Source organism: Pantherophis guttatus, chromosome 7 (assembly GCF_059756535.1).
Source record: "Pantherophis guttatus breed Tessera chromosome 7, ASM5975653v1, whole genome shotgun sequence".
Taxonomy (NCBI): domain Eukaryota; kingdom Metazoa; phylum Chordata; class Lepidosauria; order Squamata; family Colubridae; genus Pantherophis; species Pantherophis guttatus.
Window position 1 is genome coordinate 88356236 of NC_142069.1, and position 24302 is coordinate 88380537.

At 42.7% G+C, this 24302-nt stretch overlaps 1 protein-coding gene across 23 annotated transcripts in view; it reads right to left on the reverse strand.

The window, feature by feature from the left end:
• Nucleotides 1–24302, reverse strand: part of MAGI2 (membrane associated guanylate kinase, WW and PDZ domain containing 2) — a 630648-nt gene that overhangs the window by 266327 nt on the left and 340019 nt on the right. For all 23 annotated transcript variants that reach the window (XM_087873383.1, XM_087873381.1, XM_087873380.1 and 20 more), the window contains one exon: nt 13077–13196. In XM_087873383.1, the coding sequence (XP_087729509.1) occupies nt 13077–13196 (120 nt within the window). The remainder of the gene's footprint in view (nt 1–13076; nt 13197–24302) is intronic.

A 24302-nucleotide genomic window follows, 5' to 3' on the forward strand; every position in this document is an offset into this window, starting at 1 on the left:
ACCACTGGGACCATCAGGTTGAGAAAGTTTTAGAGAATGAGAAACTCAAGATCTTGTGGGACTTTAGGATTCAGACTGACAGGCACTTGGTCCACAACACACCTGACATAACAATAGTTGAAAAGAAAAAAGTATGGTTCATTGACATTGCAATACCTGGTGATGCACGGATTGAAGATAAGCAGCAAGAAAATATCACAAAGTACCGGGACTTGCAAATTGAAGTTGAGCGACTGTGGAAAAAGAAATCGTGTGTTGTCCCGATTGTAATTGGAGCCCTCGGAGCAATACCCAAAGGGCTACCCCGCTATTTAGAAATTCTAAATTTACCGGACTTGAACATTTTGACTCTACAAAAAACCACCTTACTCGGAACAGCTTACATCCTCCGACGATACCTTAACAGTTCCTAGGTCCTTGGTTAGGACTCGAGCTGCTGAGCTATTAACCAGCCTCAAAGGCTGTGAATCTCACCAAAGATTAACCAATAATAATAAGAAGAATAAGAATAATAATTTACAGTAAGAGACCAAAATTAGTAAACATGCTTTTTTCCTTTCTTTGAAACCAAACCCTAACATTAACCACGGTCTCCTAATTGAGAGATCAGCTACAGTATTCTAAGCTAACATAACCTTCTAGAGGTTTTAAAACCACAATTTCCTGAATGTCAGCCTGCAGTGCTAAGCAAAGGTTTCTGGAATATCTCTTGAATGGCAATTTTTTGTTGTTGTTGTTGCTATCGTGAGATAATTACAGCAGCGAGTGCAGCAAAAGGTTATTCAGACCCATCAAGAGATAGATGGAAAGTGCTTTGTTTACCCATAACATATTTACATATAAGAGATTTATTTACCCATAATATAAACCCTTGCAACCAAGTATGAAAAAAATAATTCCTAAAGCAATATTCTGTGAAATAATACTACGGAAGCAAAGACATTGTCTCCATTGTTTTTGGACGACAAATATCGTGAGTTGTCACTTCAACATAAAATCAAATCAGAATTACAGGAAGGATAATGTTTTTTTTTAAAAAAAACCACAAGGCAATGTCACCGCCGTAGCGGTAATATTATCGGCACGATGCAGGAATTCTGCAGACAAGAACCCGTGTGCTAATAAACCCCAGGAACAAGGTTGTGGCGTTTGCGACTGTAAAAAGGCCTGTTTGACATTCATGTCTGGCTGCAAGGCTTCCTCGATCGCGAGAGGTTCAAATTCAACCGAGAAATACAAATAACGAGGCAGTGGAAACTTTGCCTAGTTGATTGGCTTCTGGAAAAAATGACCCCTTCGCAAGATTTGCAGACCATAATGGACAGACGTGAGAGAAGCTAAGCATCATGATTAAGGGACTGGAGGTTAAAACATATGAAGGACAGTTGCAGGAACTGGGTATGTCTAGTTTGATGAAAAGGAGGACCAGGGGAGACATGATAGCAGTCTTCCAATATCTCAGGGGTTGCCACAAAGAAGAGGGAGTCAAGTTATTCTCCAGAGCACCCGAAGGCAGGACAAGAAGCAATGGGTGGAAACTAATCAAGGAGAGAAGCAACCTAGAACTAAGGAGAAATTTCCTGACAGTTGGAATAATTAATCAGTGGAACAACATGCCTCCAGAGGTTCTGAATTCTCCAACACTGGAAGTTTTCAAGAAGAATTAGAATAACAGAGTTGGAAGGGACCTTGGAGGTCTTCTAGTCCAACCCCCTGCTTAGGCAGGAAACCCTACACCACTTCAGACAAATGGTTATCCAACATCTTCTTAAAAACTTCCAGAGTTGGAGTATTCACAACTTCTGGGGGTGGAAACTAATCAAGGAGAGAAGCAACTTAGAACTAAGGAAAAAATTCCTGACAATTGGAACAATTAATCAGTGGAACAACTTGCTTCCAGAAGTTGTGAATGCTCCAACACTGGAAGTTTTTAAGAAGAGGTTGGATAACCATTTGTCTGAAGTAGCATAGGGTTTCCTGCCTAAGCAGGGGGTTGGACTAGAAGACCTCCAAGGTCCCTTCCAAATCTGTTATTCTATTCTATTCTAAATTATTGGCCAAGGAAAAGGCAGAGTACAATTCAAAAGGAAGCAGAATCTCAAGTCCCCCATCATCCAGACCTCGAACAAGAAATAGTCCAGGCGTACAAGCTATTTCTTCCAGAAACAATGCTTCTTAGATCGAAAATCCTTCAACTGTTCAAACACCTCTGATGTGCCTTTCACAAGAAGCAATTGAAAATCAGACTGCACTTCCTGGGAAAGTGCCTTCTCTTGACAAACCCTTCAATCTTCCGATAAACCGTTTGGTCCCTGCATCTTTGCATGTCTACCTATTGTTGAACCCGAAATTGACATATCTGTAGCCATTTTAGTTAGCTTTATATTGTACTCATTTATTCCTTTTCTTTCTCTCTGTTTTGTAAGGTTTTTTTGGGGGGAGGGGCTCGCTCCATTCTTAAGGTGGGAGGAGGGAATAGATAGTGAGTATTGTCTTGGCTAAGTGATCTTCTTTCCCGTGGGAACGGAGAAGGGGTGAAATCCAGCAGGTTCTGAAGAACTGGTAGCGGAAATTTTGAGCAGTTCGGAGAACTGGCAAATACCACCTCTGGCTGGCCCCAGAGTGGGGTGGGAAGGGAGATTTTGCAATATCCTTCCCCTAGGAGTGGGGAGGGAATGGGGATTTTGCAGTATCCTTCCCCTGGAGTGGGGTGGGAATGGAGATTTTGCAGTAAAGTAAAGAAGGAAGGAAGGAAGAAGGGAAGAAAGAAGAGAAGCAAGGAAGCAAAGAAAAGAAGGAAGGAAGGAAGGAAGGAGGAAGGAAGGAAGGAAGGAGGGAAGGAAGAAAGAAAGAAAGAAAGAAAGAAAGAAAGAAAGAAAGAAAGAAAGAACTTAAAACTATAGAAAAAATAAGACTGATAGCTTGGTTGGGGAATGAGGTCTTTTTACCCCATCAACCATCTCCAGGGGTGAGTGTCCCCTGGGGCCCCAAATCAACCCAGCCGACCCAAGTTTTAATAACCTTCTGAAAGGCCAGAAGAGTAGGAGCAGTTCTTATCTCCAGTGGTAGAGTGTTCTATAGGTATGGGGCCACAGCAGAAAAAGTCCCTTCTTGAGCCACCTGCTGGAATTCCTTAACCGATGGGATCTGTAGCAGACCTCTTCCATTGGTTCTGAGTGTGGTGGGTTAATCCCGTTGGGGTGAGATGGCTCCTTGGATACCTTGGGCCCATGCCTATACACTCCTATAAAATCAACATGGTGGCCACAACTGCAGGATTGAAGTCTTTCCCCTTTGTTATGCGTCATTGCACTGAGCAATAGCAGTAGTACTTAAATTTATATATTGCTTTACAGCCCTCTCTGAGCAGTTTACAGAGTCAGCCTATTTCCTCCAACAATCTGGGTCCTCATTTTACCCACCTCGGAGGGATGGAAGGCTGAGTCAACCTTGAGCCAGTCAGGATCGAACTCCTGGCAGTGGGCAGATATAGCCTGCAACACTGCATTGTAACAACTGCACCACTATGGCTTCCTTCCTTCCTTCCTTCCTTCCTTCCTTCCTTCCTTCCTTCCTTCCTTCCTTCCTTCCTCCCTCCCTCCCTCCCTCCCTCCCTCCCTCCCTCCCTCCCTTCCTTCCCAAGTTATAGCAGACTTATATACCGCTTAACAGTGCTTTTACAGCCCTCTCTAAGCAGGTAACAGAGTCAGCCTATGGCCCCCAACAATATGGGTCCTCATTTTCCCCTCCTCGGAAGGATGGAAGGCTGGGTCAACCTTGAGCCGTCCAGGATCGAACTCCTGGCAGTGGGCAGAGTTTTTGCCTGTAATGCTGCATTGAAACTACTGTGCCACCACCGCTCTTACATCCCTGATGCATATAACGAAGGACTCCGATCAGACAGCCCCAGCTGCTACCTTCATTTTTGTGATGCCCCTCGAGAGCATCCTTCAACTTGAAGTGGGACGTCCTTGAGCTAAAGTGACTTTCCCAATCATATCCTTTAAGCTCAGATGACAGACTGAGCTATCTGTCCTTGCTAAGTTCTGAAACAAAGAAGTCACAAAGAATGAGTCTTCTTGCTTTCTTAACGTCTTCTGACTTTATTCCATGGTAGTATTGACTTTGAGTGCACCATTATAGATATTTTTTCACCCTTTTGGAGAGGGAGGGGTCTTTTGAGATAGAAAAATGCAATGATGGTCTTTTTTTAGACCATTGAAAATAATTCCTTCCCAAGCTGATTGGATCATTGGCACTCATGTGGAACCCTTGCATAGACGTCAATTGAATTTATTTATTTATTTATTTATTTATTTATTTATTTATTTATTTATTCATTCATTCATTCATTCATTCATTCATTCATTCATTCATTCATTTATTTTTGAATTTGTATACCGCCCTTCTCCCTAAGGACTCAGGGCAGTGTACAGCCACATAAAAACATAGAGTACAAATATTAAAATACCATTAAAAGATATATATAAATTTGGCCCCATAATTAAAAACAGTAACAAACCAATTAAAACATTTAAAAAGTGTTAGGCCAGCCCGGCTTGCTGGAAAAAGAAAGTTTTAAGGGCACGGCAGAAGGCACCGAGGTCTTGGATTCTCCTTATCTCTGGGAGCAGCTGATTCCAGAGGGTAGGTGCCCCCACAGAGAAGGCCCTCCCCCTGGGGATCACCAGCCTACATTGTTTGGCTGATGGCACCCCGAGGAGGCCCTCTCTATGGGAGCGCACAGGTTGATGGGAGGCCGTCGGTAGCAGCAGGCGGTCTCAAAGATAACTAGGTCCTATGCCATGGAGCGCTTTAAAGGTGATAACCAACACCCTGAAGCGCACCCGGAAGACCACTGAGAGCCAGTGCAGCTCATGCAGGAGAGGTGTTATATGGGAGTGCCAGGTAGCTCCCGTGACTACCCGTGCGGAATCATGGAATCCTAAGGCCAGAAGGTATCTTGGGGGTCTTCTAGTCCAACCTTGGCAACTTTAAGAGTTGTGGACTTCAACTCCTGGCTGAGGAATTCTGGGAGTTGAAGTCCACAAGTCTTAAAGTTGCCAAGATTGGAGACCTCTGTTCTAGTCCAACCTCCTGCCCAAGGGAGGAGACCTCATATCATCCCGGACACATGGCTATTTAATCTTTCCTTGAAAACCTCCATCTATGGAACATCCACAACTCCTTATGGATGAGGCAAGCCATTCCATTGATTAATCGTTCTCACCAATATCTGGAGTTAGTACGGACTTCCTTGGATGAAACAAGGTTAACTGGAATCCTACAAAAATGGATTTACATTTTACTGACAAAGAAATAAAGGGAGACTAGTATAGATCTATTTCAAGCTATTTAGTTCTCATCAGCTAGCCATACCCTTCTGGGATTTCTTTGTCAGTAAAATATAAATTTTACACAAAAATAGTTTGTCCCAAAAGCGATGGCCTGTGAAAGCTCCTGGATTGGGGGTGAAAGACGAAAGCGGAAGCAGTATGCTCTGTCCCATAATTGGGTAGACCAGGTTGCCCTGATAAAAAACACTTAATCTCTCCCCTGGTATAGCTGACAAAGCCAGAAGAGCCCATGGCTTGGAGGTTAATACATTTACCTAAATGTAAGCAGCCTGGGTTCAAATCCCAGAAGGGTGTGGATAGCTGACGAGAGCTAAATTGCTTGAAATATATCTATACTAAGGTAAAGGTAAAGGTTCCCCTCGCACATATGTGCTAGTCGTTCCCGACTCTCGGGGGCGTTGCTCATCTCCGTTTCAAAGCCAAAGAGCCAGCGCTGTCCGAAGACGTCTCCATGTCATGTGGCCGGCATGACTAAACACCAAAGGTGCACGGAACGCTGTTCCCTTCCCACCAAAGGTGGTTCCTATTTTTCTACGTGCATTTTTGATGTGCTTTTGAACTGCTAGGTTGGCAGAAGCTGGGACAAGAAACGGGAGCTCACCCCGTTCCGCGGCACTAGGGATTCGAACCACTGAACTGCCGACCATTTGATCGACAAGCTCAGCATCTTAGCCACTGAGCCATCGCGTCCATACTAGTCCACACTGTGTCTATACTAGTCTCCCTTTATTTCTTTGTTGATAAAATATAAATTTAATACAAAAATAGTTTGTCACAAAAGGGACGGCCTGTGAAGGCTCCTGGATTGGGGTTGAAAGCCAAAAGCGGAAGCAACTATACTCCATCCCATATTTCGGTAGATCAGGTTGCCTTGATAAAAAACACTACAAAGATGGAAGCTTGTGCAGAAACTATCACTTTTGGTGGTGGCCCCATTTTGGCTCTGGGTTTCATCCACCCTGATAGAACAGGTTCATGATTTATGGATTCATAGCTTCTTTTTGTAGATGTCAACATCTGAGCAGACGCGCCATCACTCGGCTTGCCTGGCGAACTTAGTACGTTCATTGATGGAGCAGGATGTCGGAGTGGTGCCGTGGCCTAGAGGTGGAGCTCTCGCCTCACAATCAGGAGGCTGTGAGTTCGATCCTAGGTAGAGGCAGATATTTCTCTCTCTCTGGGCACAATGAGAATATATCTGCTTGGAAAATGTCCACTATACCGACAGAACGTGTAATAATCCGGAAAATTTTTGAGTGTGTGCAGAAATCGACAAACTTACTATAGAATTAAATAAACTCGGAATATTACTCAACTTGGGAAAACTGGTATCAAGAGCCTTGTTAGTACGGGGGTTTAAGGCACCCTGTTATTAAGCTGGTTATTAAGACCAGCTGCCTGCAATTACTGCAGGGTTCGAATCTCGCCAAGGCTCAAGGTTGACTCAGCCTTCCATCCTTTCTAAGGTAAGTAAATTGAGGACCCAGTTGTGGGGGCAATAAGCTGACTTTGTATAAAATATACAAAAGGATGAAGGCTATTGCTGAGCACATTGTAAGCCGCCCTGAGTCTTCGGAGAAGGGCGGCATATAAATCAAATTAAAATAAAAAAATAAAATAAAAAAATAAATCAATGGATAGAAAATAAAAATAGAAAATATATAGATCAAAATAAGACATAAATTGGGTTTACACATACTTGATCAAGTCGGAATATGTGAAGAGTTAAGATTTGTGTACTGTCAGAACGACGTTGAATTATTGTGGACGTATTTTCATTACAGATGTATTTGTATTTTAACATTTGAAACTTTAATAAAGGTTCTTTGAAAATTAAAAAAAAAGAGAGAGAGAATATATCTGTTGAACAAAACTCTGCATTGGCGACAGGAAGGGCATCCGGCCAGTAAACACTCTGCTAGCTCTATTCAGTTGCCCAGTCTCCACCCCACAAGGGATTATGGGGTCGTTAAAAGATGATGATGATGATGATGATGATGATGATGATGATGATGATGATGGAGGAGGAGCAGGATGTCCTTGTGACCATCACCCGTGCCCTGATTACCCTGAGATTGGATTGCTGCAAAAGACTCTACCTTTCCATATTATCTTCAACCGATTCAGAACAGTTTACAGAAACGCAGCCAATGCTAAAGTTTGAGTAGAGCTTTTGGCTTCAAAGAAGAGAGGCTATTTATAGACCTCAGTTTTTAATGTGTTCATCTTCCAAAGATTTAAGGGCAAAGCTACACGGTACACAAGAAGTGAGTACAACGTTAATTAGAAGCGGTTTATTATTCCTCAGGTGTTTTTGAAAAATAGATAATTTGCTGTAGGCGGAAGGGATTAATTATTCTGTATGTTTACTAATTTTTCTATGACCGTCGTCTTTCATCCCAGCTTCTGGAAGCAAAGCATCGGTCTCCAATTGAAGCTCTTATTCTATTATTTATTTTTACCGAATTATTTTGGTTAAGACTGCCACGTGATATTAGAATGGAATGGAATGGAATGGAATGGAATGGAATGGAATAGAATAGAATAGAATAGAATAGAATAGAATAGAATAGAATAGAATAGAATAGAATAGAATAGAATAGAATAGAATAGAATAACAGAGTTGGAAGGGACCTTGGAGGACTTCTAGTCCAACCCCCTGCTTAGGCAGGAAACCCTACATCACTTCAGACAAATGGTTACCCAACATTTTCTTAAAAACTTCCAGTGTTGGAGCATTCACAACTTCTGCAGGCAAGTTGTTCCACTGGTTAATTGTTCTCACTGTGAGGAAATTTCTCCTTAGTTCTAGGTTGCTTCTCCCCTTGATTAGTTTCCATCCATTGTTTCTTGTTCTACCCTCAGGTCCTTTGGAGAATAGCTTGCCTCCCTCTTCTTTGGGGCAGCCCCTGAGATATTGGAAGACTGCTCTCATGTCTCCCCTAGTCCTTCTTCTCATTAAACTAGACATACCCAGTTCCTGCAACCATTCTTCATATGTTTTAGCCTCCAATCATCCCCTAATCATTTTTGTTGCTCTTCTCTGCACTCTTTCTAGTCTCAACATCTTTTTTACATCATGGCGACCAACACATATTATGTGTGTGTGTGTGTACACATATACACATACATGTCTGTCTGCCTTATCTATCTATCTATCTATCTATCTATCTATCTATCTATCTATCTATCTATCTATGCAACCTTCTAGTATCCATCCATCCTTACATTAGGTATTCTTCCATCTATCTATTCATGTATTATCTATGTCTATCTGTCCGTCCATCCATCCATCCATCCATCCATATTTATGACTGTGACCCTGAGGACACAGATAAACCTCCAAGTGGCCTCAAGATCCTCTAAAAAGATGCAAATGACCAGCTGTCTGCAAGGAACATAAATCCTTCCATTCCCCCACCATTCAGTCAGAGCTGAAGAAGCTTCTGGGATGAGAAGCGAAACATCTTCAAAAGAAAAACAATCAGAAAGTCTGGTTGCCTCCTGAAAAAGCACCTTTGGGTATATCCCAAGAGCTAATAATTGTCGATTTGAGGACTTTCCGGATTATTTCTCCAAAGATCAGTAAAGCCAGATTCCCATTCCATATACTAGAGTTGTACAAAACACAAATAGCTCAAACAGCGTAATATGTTTATCATAAGTTTGTGTCAGGCAGGATGTTCTGAAGTAGGCTTCCCGAGAAACAGTTTTAGTCCAAAAAAACCTCTTTTATTGAGACGGCTGTGAATTATGGTCATTCACAGCCCGTAATGAGTCCCAAGCAGTTTGTGAATAGTCCGACAGAAGTCTGCCACAGTCTTTCGGGGTAAGGCTAATAAGCACCCACCTTTATCTCCCTTGACACGCTGCCAAAGACCTAATTGCCAATTAGCTTTGCAAGGCTAAACGGAGCACAAAGTCAAGACAGAGCTTCAGAATTTAAACCAACCAGAACGAACAAAGTTGCTTCCTGCAAAGGCTCTTGTCCCTTTGCTCCACCTTTATGTCTTATGGGAGGGGCCAATCATCTCCAAGCCTTACTCCCGAGTCGCCCCTTTTGTCTTAACTGTTTTTGCCTTCTGGCAGCTCTGCGCATGCACGCACTGGGAACTGGCTCCCTCCTGTTCCTCTGCCTCGCTGATGTCAGACTCTGGAGTCAGCACATAACTCCCAGATGGCCCTGGCTGCATCTCTGCCTCTGATGCAGAGCCCTCATCCGAGCCTTCCCCAGACTCCAGGACTGGCCCATGTTCCTCCCCAGCCTCCTCACTGTCTGACTCTGCTGTCAGCTCCGCAGGCCTCCGACAGACCACAACACAGGAAGAATCAGGACCATACATTAAGTTCCAGCTAAATTGATGTATTACTCATGCATATACACAAGAATCTAGTCAACTAACAGTCAGCACTAAGCTGGCACTAGATTAAGAGTCAACAGAACTCAAGAGGACTTGAACTTGGATCATTTATGGAAACGTAATGATTCCAGGTTGGTTCCTCTCTTGACTCTACCCGCAGGCTCTGTCCCTCCTTCTCCTACTGTTTACGGTGCAGGAATCAGCAATTAAGAAGATCCCAGATGATGTTCATGCAAAAACTGGTTTGTCCAAAGGGATCTTCTTTATAAAACATTAATTGTTCCAACACTATGCGGTTGATATGTTTTAAGTATTATTTTCTCAGCAGCAATACTGACGTCTAACTAATTCTGAGGATTTTATGCCTAATTCTACTCCGATTCCAGTGTAGCATGATAGTATACCTCCCAAATTCTACTTTGTTGGGGAATCTGTTGGGAATAATACCAGAGGGTTACGATAAAGGGATCACATATTTATTTTTACATATACTAACAGCGACAAGGGTTATATTTGCTAAAAAGTAGAAAAATGAAAACACTCCGCCAGATGGAGACGTAATTCGGAAAACTTTAGAATGTGCTGAAATGATTAGGTTAACTTTTAAAATTATAGATAAAGAAGACTCAGAATACTACTAATAGCAGTTTTTATGAGTGGCTAGAGAAAATGGGTAGGAATTAGAGGAAAAAAGACTATGAATGTCTGTATTAAAATAGAGAAGGTTTTCAACTATAAGTATGATAATCTACAAAATGTAAATAGATATATGAAAACCCAGTTTAAACTATTTGGTTATACTATTACAATTATATCTAATACAAGTGTAATTGTATTATTGTTACTGTTACTAGTTACTGTTACGAGTTCATGTGTTAATATATTTTTCTTTTTATTCTGGTCTGTTTGTGTAACTGACATACCCTGCATTCATACTCTGTATTCAAAAATGCTTATAAATAATTATCTATATCTATATCTATATCTATATCTATATCTATATCTATATCTATCTATCTATCTATCTATCTATCTATCTATCTATCTATGAACTAATTGGGTGGGAGCTTGGCTGTGTTCTGATTGGGTGGAGGTGTGTTCTGATTGGTTGGGGATCCTAAACAGAACACACCCCCAGCCAATCAGAGCACAGCCAAACCCCCATTTAATCAGAGCACAGCCAAACCCCCAGCCAATCAGAACACATCTCCACCCAATCAGAACACAGCCAAGCTCCCACCCAATCAGTTCACACCCCCACTAGCAGTTAAAAGGAAGAAACAGCTGCGATCTCACATTGCTCCTAGAAGCACAAAGCCGAAAACACCAGCCTGAAGATGACGAATGAGACTTCGTCGAAACGTCGCCAAGACACCTCCAATTTTACGCGGGAGAAAACCCGAATAACCAAAGACCTACATATATATAAACAAATTCCACTTTTCTTAATGATTTGGAATAAGGTTGAAGAGATGGATCAACAATAATCTTGGGGGCATCAGTAAACTGCCCGCTGAACATCTAATAAGCGGGCATTTTAAAATCTACGTATCACTGACATTTTCTTCTCAATCTATAACCCATATCTTAGGTCAGGGGTCGGCAACTTTAAACACTCAAAGAGCCACGAAGGTCCTAACCGGAAGCTCCCCGTTCAATTCTGAAGCCAACCGGAAGTCCAGTTCCCCCACCATAGAGACTCCTCCTAGCGTGGCATCCTTTTTCCTCTACCTGTTCTAACCAAAATCCCTATCAATTGTGGAGCTGACCAACAACAGGGAGCTGCAGCAGAGGGATAAAAGAGCCACACGCGGCTCCACAGCCACAGGTTGCTGACCCCTGTTTTAGGTGGTGGTGGTGGGGGGTTGGTTCTATTTTTCATTCAGTTTGAGGGGGGGAAGCATGTTAAAGCACTCTTCTTCCCTTACTTTAAAAGTGCTGAATGGGCTTCTGAAGTACATTAATTTGTGCGAGACAATTAATAAGGGGAGAGAGAAGATGCGTATGAGCGCATTGTGAGGTTGACATGTCCATCCATTAGAGCCTCTGTCGGAGGAGACTCTGCTGAACAAGGAATCTAGTTCATTATACAAAAGTATTTCCACTTGAAACTAATTTTAGTCCAGTACAGATTATGAAGGGGTTCACTTGACGCCATAGCTTTGCCAAGTTGGCGGATGAATTCATCTCACTATTCATTCTTCTTATTCAGCTGCGCGATGGAGGATTTTAATTGCGTGTCCCTATTTGTGTTTCTCACTGGAGAAAGCAATTCTATTGGGATGAGTTAATGGTAAAAGGACACCAGGCCATAGAAGAACATGGTAGCTGGACACCATAAAAGCTAACACCACCAAGAATAAGGGAAAAGCAGTGCAAGATTGGAGGATGTGGAGATGTGGAGAGACCTGGCCCATAGAATCACCAAGAGTGATTCACTCTTCATTCATCCATGACCGAATAAATATCATCATCATCATCACCATCATCATCATCATCATCATCATCATCATCATCATCATCATCTCTTCTCCTTCTTTTCCTCCTTCTCCTTCTTTTCCTCTTTCTCCTTCTCTATCATCATCTTCTTCCTCCTCCTCTTCTCCTCCTCCTCCTCCTTTCTATAATCCCCTTCATCTTCTTGTCTCCTTCTCCTGTCTACAGTATCTCCTCCTCCTCCTCCTCCTTCTCCTTCTCTATCATCATCTTCCTCCTCCTCCTCCTCTTCTCCTCCTCCTCCTCCTCCTTTCTATAATCCCCTTCATCTTCTTGTCTCCTTCTCCTGTCTAGTATCTCCTCCTCCTCCTCCTCCTCCTCCTTCTCCTTCTCTATCATCATCTTCCTCCTCCTCCTCCTCCTCTTCTTCTCCTCCTCCTCCTCCTTTCTATAATCCCCTTCACCTTCTTGTCTCCTTCTCCTGTCTACAATATCTTCTCCTCCTTCTCCTTCTCTATCATCTTTCTCCTCCTCCTCCTCCTCTTCTTCTCCTCCTCCTTCTCCTCCTCTTCCTCCTTTCCTCCTCCTCCTCCTCCTCCTCCTCCTCCTCCTCCTCCTCCTTTCTATAATCCCCTTCAGTTTCTTGTCTCCTTCTCCTGTCTACAGTATCTTCTCCTTCTCCTTCTCCTTCTCCTTCTCCTTCTCCTTCTCCTTCTCCTTCTCCTTCTCCTTCTCCATCTCCATCCTCCTCCTCCTCATCTTTGTTTCACTCTTTACTGAGGAAAGAAATTACCAAAACTGCCCTAAATATAAGAAAACACATATTGTGACACATTCTATTGTGATGTCCTAATGCAAATCTCGAAAATGGGAGAAACATCACAGAATTGCAAAGTAGACTCTGCAGGAAGACTACGCTTACCTTCATAGGTTCCACTTTCTAGAAGAGCACCACTTTTCTCTAGTTCCATAAAATCTTCAACCGTGATGAAAATATAATCCACACCAGGGACTTCCCCCTCCTTATGAGGCCTTGTAGTGCCTGTTTTGAGAAAAAAAAGAAAGAAAAATCAGATCGGTTATATGCAGCAACAAGCAGAAGATCATGAAAAACTAAAAGATCAGATCCACATGTGAATGTCCAATTAAACAGATTTATTGCTAAACAGTCTATGCACATGAATCTTCTCTATGTACATGATTAGCACCTGCTTAGAGTTAAATAAGGGTCAGCGGCACTCAAGAAGCGATTAGACTAAATTCACTTGTGGCTACGTAGAGATTCTAGGCTCATGCCTCTTTTCACTCCGCCCCAGATTTGCTTCATCCACATCAGACTCCCAAATGATTTGCACAAAGTTCAGTTCAGGGGTGGGCTTCAAAAATTTTAGCAAGGGGTTCTCTGCCTGGTTGCTGGGTGGGCGTGGCCATGGTGGGCGTGGTCTAGTCAGCCTCCTGCACCAGAACATGGGTGTGTGTGTTTTTGCCCCCAGGCTCTGGAGGCTTTCCTCGAGCCTCCAGAAGGGCAAAAACAGCCTCCCCAGGCTCCGGAAGCTTTCTGGAGGCTGGAGGCCGGAAGCGGCTCCATTTCTGGCCTTCCCAAACTTCCGGTAGGCCCGTTTTTCACCCTCCCCAAGCCTCCGTGTGCGCCCTTCCAAAACGGGCTGTGTGGGGATTCCTGGGAGGAGGGGGGGGGCAAAGTGGGTGAGACCAGCCAGGCGTGGGATTTGGGGGTTCTCTGAACTGCACAGAATCTTAGCTATAGATTCTCCCGAACCTCTGCAAACCCCCTGAAGCCCACCCCTGGTTCAGTTCATTGCAGAACGTCATCACAATTGGGTTCCCAACTAACACAATTCCTTAGTGCAGCTTTCTAACCAATGAACTCTGACTATGGATGTGTGTTTTCTTTCTTTTTCCTGTGTTGGACAAATGCTAGAAGGAAGACACTCGATAGGAAGCAATTAAAAAAAAAAAAATCTTAACAGCAGCAAACAAGCAAGAAATCAGGATTTATTTTTCAGTACTTCCGGCAAAATCCTGTGTTCAGTGGGATTTTCACTGTTCTTCGCTGAAAAATTATATATATATATTTTGTATTCCTTATTGCAAAATTAAGGACCGCCAGTCAGGGAAATGATCAAAAGGAAAGCTGAGTGAGTCATCAACAAGAGGACCAAATAAAAAGACCAAAAGGCATCAAATAAATCAGGAAAGATTCTATTCAGGACTTTTAAAGAAGATTTGGTTACTTGGCACTAAAACTAGATTTTGCTGAGGGTCAAGGAACAAAATGCCAAAAGAGATAATTACTTTTATTTGTCACTGCTTGTTGGAACTTAACCCGATTCGCTGATAAATAGCGATGCCCTTTCTCCCTCAAAAGCTTTTTGTAGCCACTTTTTCATGAGGGAAAAAAAAAATTTGGAGAAAGGGCATCGTTACAGAATTAGGCATTTCTTTAGGCTGAAATTCCCCATCTTGGCGGGAGTGCAATCTTTATCAAACCAAAGTTTAGAGTGCTTAGAATGCAAGATTCTCACAGTGTCTCTTTGCGGGTGGCGGGAGAATGAAGAAGGAAAGGATGGAGCTTGCAAAAATTCTAGCAACTAAGCTTGTTTCTTGTCTAGCAATCGATATACGTGAAGTCAGAGGCTTCTCTGTATCCTGCACGAGTCAAAAAGAGGGCTGTGAAAATATTTACAGACCCTTCGCATCCTGGACATAAACTCTTTCAACTCCTACACCCTCAAAACGACACTATAGAGCACTGCACACCAGAGCAACTAGACACAAGAACAGTTTTTTCCCGAACGCCATCACTCTGCTAAACAAATAATTCCCTCAACACTGTCAAACTATTTACTAGGGCTGCATTACTATTACTATTAGTCTTCTCATCGTTCCTATCACCCATCTCTTCCCACTTATAACTGCATGACTGTAAGTTTGTTGCTTGTATCCTTATGATTTATATTTATATTGATTGTTTCCTGATTGCTTATTTGCACCCTATGACTATCATTAAGTGTTGTACATTATGATTCTTGACAAATGTATCTTTTCTTTTATGTACACGGAGAGCATATGCACCAAAGACAAATTCCTTGTGTGTCCAATCACACTTGGCCAATAAAGAATTCTCTTCTCTTCTCTTCTCTTCTCTTCTCTTCTCTTCTCTTCTCTTCTCTTCTCTTCTCTTCTCTTCTCTTCTCTTCTCTTCTCTTCTCTCCTCTCCTCTCCTCTCCTCTCCTCTCCTCTCCTCTCCTCTCCTCTCCTCTCCTCTCCTCTCCTCTCCCCTTCCTATTCTCCGGTTTTTTTTTCTAACTGTCCTTCTCTAAACAGATAAAACGGTGTGTCTTTTGACTGGTATTTGCTTCCAGATAGTGATTTAAACAACAGCCTTCAGAATTTTAATCAGGTTGAGAATGAGTCTTTCCATTTGTCTGTCTGTTCCTGACCAAAACCAAGAGTCCATTCGTCACACCAGATCCTCATGTGAAGGTTCAATTAAACTGCTTCATTGCTAAAAGCCTACGCACAGGAATCTTCTCAACTAACAGTTAGCAGTTAACTAACAGTTGATTAGGGTCCGTGGAGTTCAAGGGAAGTTGGATTTTGTTTGCTTGTGGCTATGTAGAGATTCTAAGCCTGATCCCTCTTTTGATTCCACCATCAGATTCTGCCGCACCTCCTCCTATGTCAGGGAAATACTTTAAGAGCTGACCAGCTGCTACAATGATATAAGGCAGGGAAGGAGTTAGCAAGGTTTTTGGGCTGATATGACTTTAAGAGGCTGTATATATACATATAAGAGATGCCCTGTGAGGGTGTCTCTCTCTCCATTTGTGCTTCTGTGCTATAGTTGATGATTTATATTATATGATTTATTTGCAATTTATATTGTTTTATTTAGTTTCCTAGTATAATTTTTGGTGATTGCTTATTTACTATCCTATGACTATCATCAAATGTTCTATTTTAGGATTTATGATGAATGTATTTTTTATGATGACTATGATCATGATTTATCACTTATATCTTTGATGTACGCTGAGAGCTTATGCACCGAAGACAAATTCCTTGTGTGTCCAATCGCACTTGGCCAATAAAGAATTATATATCTAAACATATCTTGGTTGTTTCTTCTTCTTCTTCTTCTTCTTCTTCTTCTTCTTCTTCTTCTTCTTCTTCTTCTTCTTCTTCTTCTTCTTCTTCTTCTTCTTCTTCTTCTTCTCCTCCTCCTCCTCCTCCTCCTCCTCCTCCTCCTCCTCCTCCTCCTCCTCTTCTTCTTCTTCCTCCTCCTTTGAATCGGAGGAGGCACGTTGAATGTGGAATGCTTTTAAACTCCCTCATATCTGCCTGCCTTTCCCAATGAGCTCTAATTATATGCTCAATTTGCTGACGCCATGGCAATCTTTGGCCTCTCCACATACATGGCAGATGGGAAGCAGATAGCCAAGCACATGGGAGAGCTTTATAAATTATAGGTTGATTTTTTTTTGTCTGTGAGTTGTTTCGGAAGCGCTTAGCATGTAGGAATGGAGACAATTTTCCCACTTGGCAGGATAAGACGTCTGCCAGTTCCCAGTGTGTGTAAATGGGAAATGTGGAGAGGCTTATGTTCATGAGCACCGTTGAGAGCCTTCACAGATTCACTGAAAAATCTCAACTGAGTTTCTGTCCCAGCTCCCCAAACATGACAAATCCTCTGAAGTGAATTCAAGGATTCCTTTATTAGGAGCACCAGCAGCCCCAGCAAAAAGTCTCTTCTTTCTCACTGCAGGTTAACAAGTCTGTCCATTCAGGAGATGAATAGTTATCTACCACACCTATTCATCTCCACTCTCTGCCTTTTATCCCCAGAGCTAGGGTGGGGTTTCGCCAGCAGCAGTGGCTCTTCCGTCCCAAGGACCAGCCCATAGATTTCCACTGCTCTCCTCTCCTCTGCCTTTTCATCCAACGAAGTTAGTACTCTGAGATTACCAAAGTCCCGGGGTTATGAGGCTTCTCGTCTGTGGCATTAACATCTTGACTTGAGGTAGAAATGCAATCAAAGGAAAACTGAACGTTCATTCAGTCAGCACACGATCCTTGACAATGCGTGTCCTTCATGTGACTGTCTGAGAAAGTGCAGCCTCTGTATCTGAGGTAGCCAAACGCTATTTTGTACAAGGGCAAAATGGTACCCATTTTAACTTTTACCGATTTAGTTGCCATGGGTTGTCAACAGAATAACAGAGTTTTGGAAGGGACCTTGGAGGTCTTCTAGTCCAACTGCGTGCTGAGGCAGGAAACTCTACACCACTTCAGAGAAATGTGTATCCATCATCTTCTTAAAAACCTCCAGTCTTGGAGCAACCACAACTTCTGGAGGTAAGTTGTTCCACTGATTAATTGTTTTAACTGTCAGGAAGTTTCTCCTTAGTTCTAAGTTCCTTCTCTCCTTGATTAGTTTCCACCCATTGCTTCTTGTTCTGCCTTCAGGTGCTTTGGAGAATAGCTTGACTCCATCTTCTTTGTGGCAGCCCCTGAGATATTGGAAGACTGCTATCATGTCTCCCCTAGTCCTTCTTTCCACTAGCATATTGAGAGTCATGTGGCATACAAGTTAAATAAGTTATTACTATCCATTATTCCACCCTGGGAATACCTACACTGATCGTGCGGCTCTTGTTTGAGAATGTATTTGCATTAAACAGACACATATCGGCTGTTTTCAAATATTATCGCATTTTACAACGATCTCGCATGCTATTCTACAGATCTAGCAATTCACTTTTCTGTATCGGAGAGCCTCATCTTAAGACAATAGGTCAGTATTGGTGAAGCTTTTCGGCACCAAGCCCCGAAACGGGAGTACATGTATGTGCGTGCCGGAAACCAGAAGGGCAGTGCCCGGTGCGCACACATGCGCCATGGAAGATGATCTTCTGATTCCTACCGTGTGCATGCACACCAGCCACCTGGTGTTCCGGTTTCTGGCGCGCATGCACATGAGAAGACCACATGCACGGGCCAGAAACTGGAAGATCATCTTCTTGGCATGCACATGAGCATCGGGCGGCTGCTCTTTCAGTTTCCGGTGCTCCCACACACATGAAGACCAACTGGCCAGTGCGCCGGAACCCGGAAGAGCAACGGGCAACCGCTCGTGTGCCCAGAGAGATGGCTCTGTGTCAGGGGTGAAATGCTCCCGGTTCAGACCGGATCACCCAATCCGGTATCGATGGTGGCAGGTGATTTGGAGAACCGGTAGCAAAAATCCCTGCATCCCCCTCCACCATGCCCAGCTGAGCGCACGATCATCAGAGGCTTTTTTTTCTTTACTTTTAAAAGCATTTTTTCTACAACATCTTCCGACAAAAAAAGCCTCTGATGATCACACGGCTCAGCTGGGATCGTCAGAGGCTTTTAAAAGCATTTTTTCTACAACCTCTTCCAACAAAAAAATGCTTTTAAAAGTAAAAAAAAAAAAGCCTCTGATGATCGTGTGGCTCAGCTGGGATCGTCAGAGGCTTTTCAAAGCATTTTTTTCTGCAACCTCTTGGCCGAAGAGGTGGTTAAAAAAAATGCTTTGAAAAGTCTCTGACGATCCCAGCTGAGTTGCCTGATCGGCAGAGGCTTTTCAAAGCATTAGAAAAAATGCTTTGAAAAGTTTTAAAGAAAAAAAAAGTTGGCCACATCCACCCCAGTCACATTACCCCCCACCACCACCAAGCCACGCCCACAGAACCGGTAGTAACAAATGTTACATTTCACCCCTGCTCTGTGTGCCACTTCCATCACATGTGCCATCGGTTCGCCATCACGGCAATAGGTCTTTGCTTGAAGATTTTGTTGTGCGAATCTAAAGAAAATGTAAAACACAGCTTGAATTCCCATCTTGCTGCTGAGCGCAAGAGACAATAAGATATCACTGCAAAAGAAAACTTTAGGAAAGAATCCATCTTGGTGGTTTGTTTTATTTTTAAATAAACCAGTTCAGAGCAAGAACTCAAATGAAATCTCCCAAGCACACAACGCACTGTTGTTTCACTGGACACATACCAAAAGTGGATACATGCCCTCAAACAAACAACAGCTTGTTACTGACAAATATATGCAAAGCTTATCACATCTTAATAAAGCCGGAGGGATCCTGTAGCACCGAATAACTAATCTTTATTAAACATCAGATAAATTCTTAATATGACCTTGCGTATACCTTGCTGCTAGCAAATCCTGCCAATATTTAATGAGCTGCTTTGTTCAGTGTGCCGTACAGAAATAACACCCACCACGAGGAACGAGACAAAGAATTCCCACCTACTTCTAACAAAAGAACATCATTTCCGAGGGACTTCATTAATTTATGGGTCGTGTTTAAACTCCAGATGGACTAAACATTAAATATTCTTTACAAGCAAACTGATACACATGACAGGACAGAAAACCCTGAGTTTTGTTTGATTTAAAAATATATACCATATTTTTCAGAGTATAAGGCACACCTTTTTTCCCCCTAAAAGAGGGTGAAAATTTAGGTGCTTCTTCTACACCGAATGTAGCCCCGCCCACTCACTGGCCCCCACCCTTTGGCCTCTGCCTCCCAACAGTTTGCCTCCTTGCAGCAAACAGCAAGAAGAAACAGCCCGTTTCAGCTTCAGCACAGCCTAATTAGCACAGGTTGATTGGATCAGCCTCCCGACTCTCAGCTCTTTTGCTCTCAGCTGTTTTACGGGGGCCTCTGCTGCTTGCTGCAAGGAGGTAAATTGCTGGGAGCAGATTTTTTTTTCTTGTGCTAATCAAACTATGCTGAAAACGAAAATGAAAGTAAAGCAGGCTGTTTGCTGCAACGAGGCAAAATTGGTGGGAGGCAGATTTCTTTTTCCTCACCCAAAAAGTTAGGTGTGTCTTATAGTCCGGAGCATCTTATACTCTGAAAAATACAGTATATATTTGTTCTGAGCAACACCATAAAATTTTGGAAACCATTTTCAGGTAGAAAATAACAATAGAGCTACCATTGTTATATGCTGGCTGGAGTCACCCTCCGTAAGATGGATGGCCATATAAATTGGATTAATAAATAAATAAATAAAATAAATATATACAGCACAGCCCATGTGTCAGCGTTCCAAATTATGATCTCCTCCAGCGCTGACATGAATGAGAAAGGGAGAAGCTTTGCTTTAATGCTGAGATGAACTTTTAACTAGTTCCCTGTTCTTTAGTAGATAGCGTTACCTGGGTGACAGAGGGAGGGGGGAAATTCCTGTGAAAAGAAAGTGCTTGGGACGAAGAGATGGATCTGCACAATGGCCAATGAGACATTGGGGTTGAAGAAGGGAAAGGGAGGGGTTTGGAAGGAGGTGCCAGTTTTGGCTGCACAAAGAGTTCAGGGATGTCGTTCTTCTATTCTTAAATAAAAAAAAGATTCATTAGAGACCTTGCGTTTGAGAATGAAGTTTATTTAAGATAGCAACAAAACCTGACACCATGCTTTACAGATGTGCCCAGTTGTTTGTTTCTCCCTGGACTATTCTTAGATAATTCTTTAGTGTCGTATATACTCCACTGAGAAGTATATATAGAGAGAACCGGTTTGGTTTAGTGGCGAAGGCGCCAGGCTAGAAACTGGGAGACTGTGAGTTCTAGTGTGATGACCCGGAGCGTGGCACAAAGGAAACACAGCCAGAGAACCGGTATGAATCCCTTTATCAGCACCAACTCTGCCCCCCACCAACGTTTCTTTTATGGCCTGGAGAAAAGCTCTCCCTCAAACCTGCAGATACTCCAGAATGACTGCAATCAATCAATCACTCCAGCAGGGAAAGATAATGAGTCCCAGACGGGAAGAATAATCCCAGCAAGAAAAGATAGGCACACAGTAGCACGGCAGTAATTCAAACAGTCAGGAGGGAATGCCAGGAATGCAGTCCCCACTCTCAATACTAGATGAATTAAGCATTTGTTCCCAAAAAAACGCCCCTCCCAACTGCCTCTCCTTTAAACTCCATCCCCAGGTGTGCCTTGTGAAGGGAATCAGGGCCCTTTCCTTCCTTGTAAACCACACAACCCTCGTTGCTCCCTCCCTCTCTCTCTGATTTTCTCACCATTTTAATTTCTTTTCATTGCATTATATGCAATGGTCTTTTTGTTGTGGCTGATCTTGGACCATAAATAAACCTTGATTAATTAACATCAACATGGATCCTACAAATATTTCCTCCAAGATATCTTGTTCCAAAAATCTTCTCAGCATCCTCAAATAGGGTTACCCTACGTAGAAACTCCATCTTAGAGATTGATGCCACAAAAGAATACAGGCAGACCAGGGGTAAAATCCAGCAGGTTCTGACAGGTTCTGGAGAACCGGTAGCGGAAATTTTGAGTAGTTCGGAGAACCGGCAAATACCACCTCTGGCTGGCCCCAGAGTGGGGTGGGAATGGAGATGTTGCAGTATGCTTCCCCTGCCATGCTCACCAAGCCACGCCCACTAAGCCACACCTTGCCCACCAAGCCACGCCCACAGAATTGGTAGTAAAAAAAAATTGAATTGCATCACTGAGGCAGACCCCAAACAATTTTAACTGTGATAAATCTAATGATCCTTAACAGATTTAAGAACATAACAAATGAACACAATGGCAGAGAACGTGCAAAATATTGACACTTCTCGTCTACAAGATAGGATTGTGGAAATAATTCTGCTTGAAACCTGGGACAAATTCATCATGGTTTTCATCAAAGCGCAACAGCACTTTTGCTATAAATTTGCAATTTTATGTTAGAAGGGGAAATAAATCAGGAAATGTTTTTCTGTTTCTGAAAATGGTAAAAATAAGGATGACAGGCCCGTGCTCTGCGTATTCGCTATGCATCATACTGTCTCAACGGTGCCTGTGGCAAAATTTTTGCAGACTGATGCTAATGGTGTTTTCCTTTCCATTCATCCTTCTTGGATCCAATGCCAAGACTTGCAAACCAGCTATGTTAATTGAGCCATCTTGGTTTAGTTGGCAAACTCCCAACTCCATCCACAATGCAACAGCTTTCAAGAACGGCCCTGACCGAGGATTAAACCAGTTGACAAAGAGGTTCATTTTTTAATCCCGGTTTTTTAACTCATGTGACAACTTTCGTCCATTATCTTTGCCAAGAGGGCCATTCAATTGGTTAATAACAATAGTCCCACGGCTCATTGCCCTCCTTATAATAGCAGTGGGCATGAATTCCTGGAGATAGCTTCTTAGAAAGTTGTAGGCATTTTTAACCTTTAAGAGCAACAAAGAGGTCAGCAGGTCAATGCCTCAGGGGGGGGGTGTCTTTGATATTCAACAAATGAAAAATGAAAAGGGAGGAAGTCATATTTGAATGTTGACGAAACTGTAAGTTTCCTTCTCGAAAGAAAATATAGTTTGATTTGGGAAGCTTAGAAAGATCTTTGATTTGGGAAATGTAGAGCTAGCTCTTTCTCCTTTAGGGTCTTTTTAAAAGATTTCTGGATTGCAGGTCATTTTCTACTACCGTGTTTCCCCCCCCCCCAAATAAGACTGGGTCTTATATTAATTTTTGCTCTAAAAGATGCATTATGGCTTCTTTTCCAGTTAGGTCTTATTTTGGGGGAAATACAATACTAAACGCCTCCATCTGCTGACGATCTTAACTGGGGCTTATTTTTGGGGTGGAGCTTATATTACGAGCATCCTGAAAAATCATGCTAGGGCTTATTTTCTGGTTGGGTTTTATTTTGGGGGGAATACAATACTAAACACCTCCGTCTGCTGACGATCTTGACTGGGGCTTATTTTTGGGGTGGAGCTTATATTACGAGCATCCTGAAAAATCATGCTAGGTCTTATTTTCTGGTTGGGTTTTATTTTGGGGGGAATACAATACTAAACACGTCCGTCTGCTGACGATCTTGACTGGGGCTTATTTTTGGGGTGAAGCTTATATTACGAGCATCCTGAAAAATCATGCTAGTCTTATTTTCTGGTTGGGTTTTATTTTGGGGGGAATACAATACTAAACACCTCCATCTGCTGACGATCTTGACTGGGGCTTATTTTTGGGGTGAAGCTTATATTACGAGCATCCTGAAAAATCATGCTAGTCTTATTTTCCGGTTGGGTTTTATTTTGGGGGGAATACAATACTAAACACCTCCGTCTGCAGACGATCTTGACTGGGGCTTATTTTTAGAGTAGGGCTTATACTATACAAGCATCCTGAAAAATCACGCTAGGGCTTATTTTCCAGTTGGGTCTTATTTTCAGGAAAACAGGGTACGTTTTAAGGGCTGTGAAAAAATGGAGATGCTATAGATTTGTCAAAATGGTCTTCCCTAAATTTTTCAAGAGGACAGTGCTAACATGTCTTTAAAAAAAAAAATAAGGAAGTCCATGACTTTCTTCAAAGCCAAGCATTGGAAATTAAAAGGAAAATTAAATACAATATCATTATCTTCTTTTAAAGACCCCCCTAAACTCTTGCGGGGTAGAGTCTTGAGCAACTGAATGGAGCTGAGTGTTTACTGGCCAGATGCCCTTCCTGTCACCGATGCGGAGATTGTTTCAGCAGATACATTCTCATTGTGCCCAGAGAGAGAAAAAACTGCCTCTACTTAGGATCGAACTCACAGCCTCCTGATTGTGAGGTGAGAGCTCCACACCACTAAATACAATATGACATGTATAAAATATACAATATTGTGATGTGACCTCCCCATCACAAGAGCCTCTGTCAGGCTTCGATGCTATCTCAAAATAAATGAACTTCCAAACTGCCAATCTTTAAGGAAATTTTCTCTTTATTCGAGTACAGCAACCGGATCCTAACTCTTCGCGGTCAATACTGACCTTTGCCCCCCAATCCCTCCCTTTCCGATCCCCAATTCTCTGCTTCTCATTGGCTATCTTCCAAGTCACTCTCCTGATTCCTTTCCCCATCAGTTCACAGGAATGCTTCCCCGCCTCCTCATCTCCGAGGAGCCCGAATCTTCAAAGGGATTTAGCAGGCAAAAGTTCAAGCTTCATCCTCCCTTTTCTATGTCAGCGCTGAGACGCTGACATCCTCACCTGAAATGACCCACACCTGATCCCTCACAAGATCCACCTCAAGACCCATCATAAGACCCCCACCTGATGTGATCCATACCTG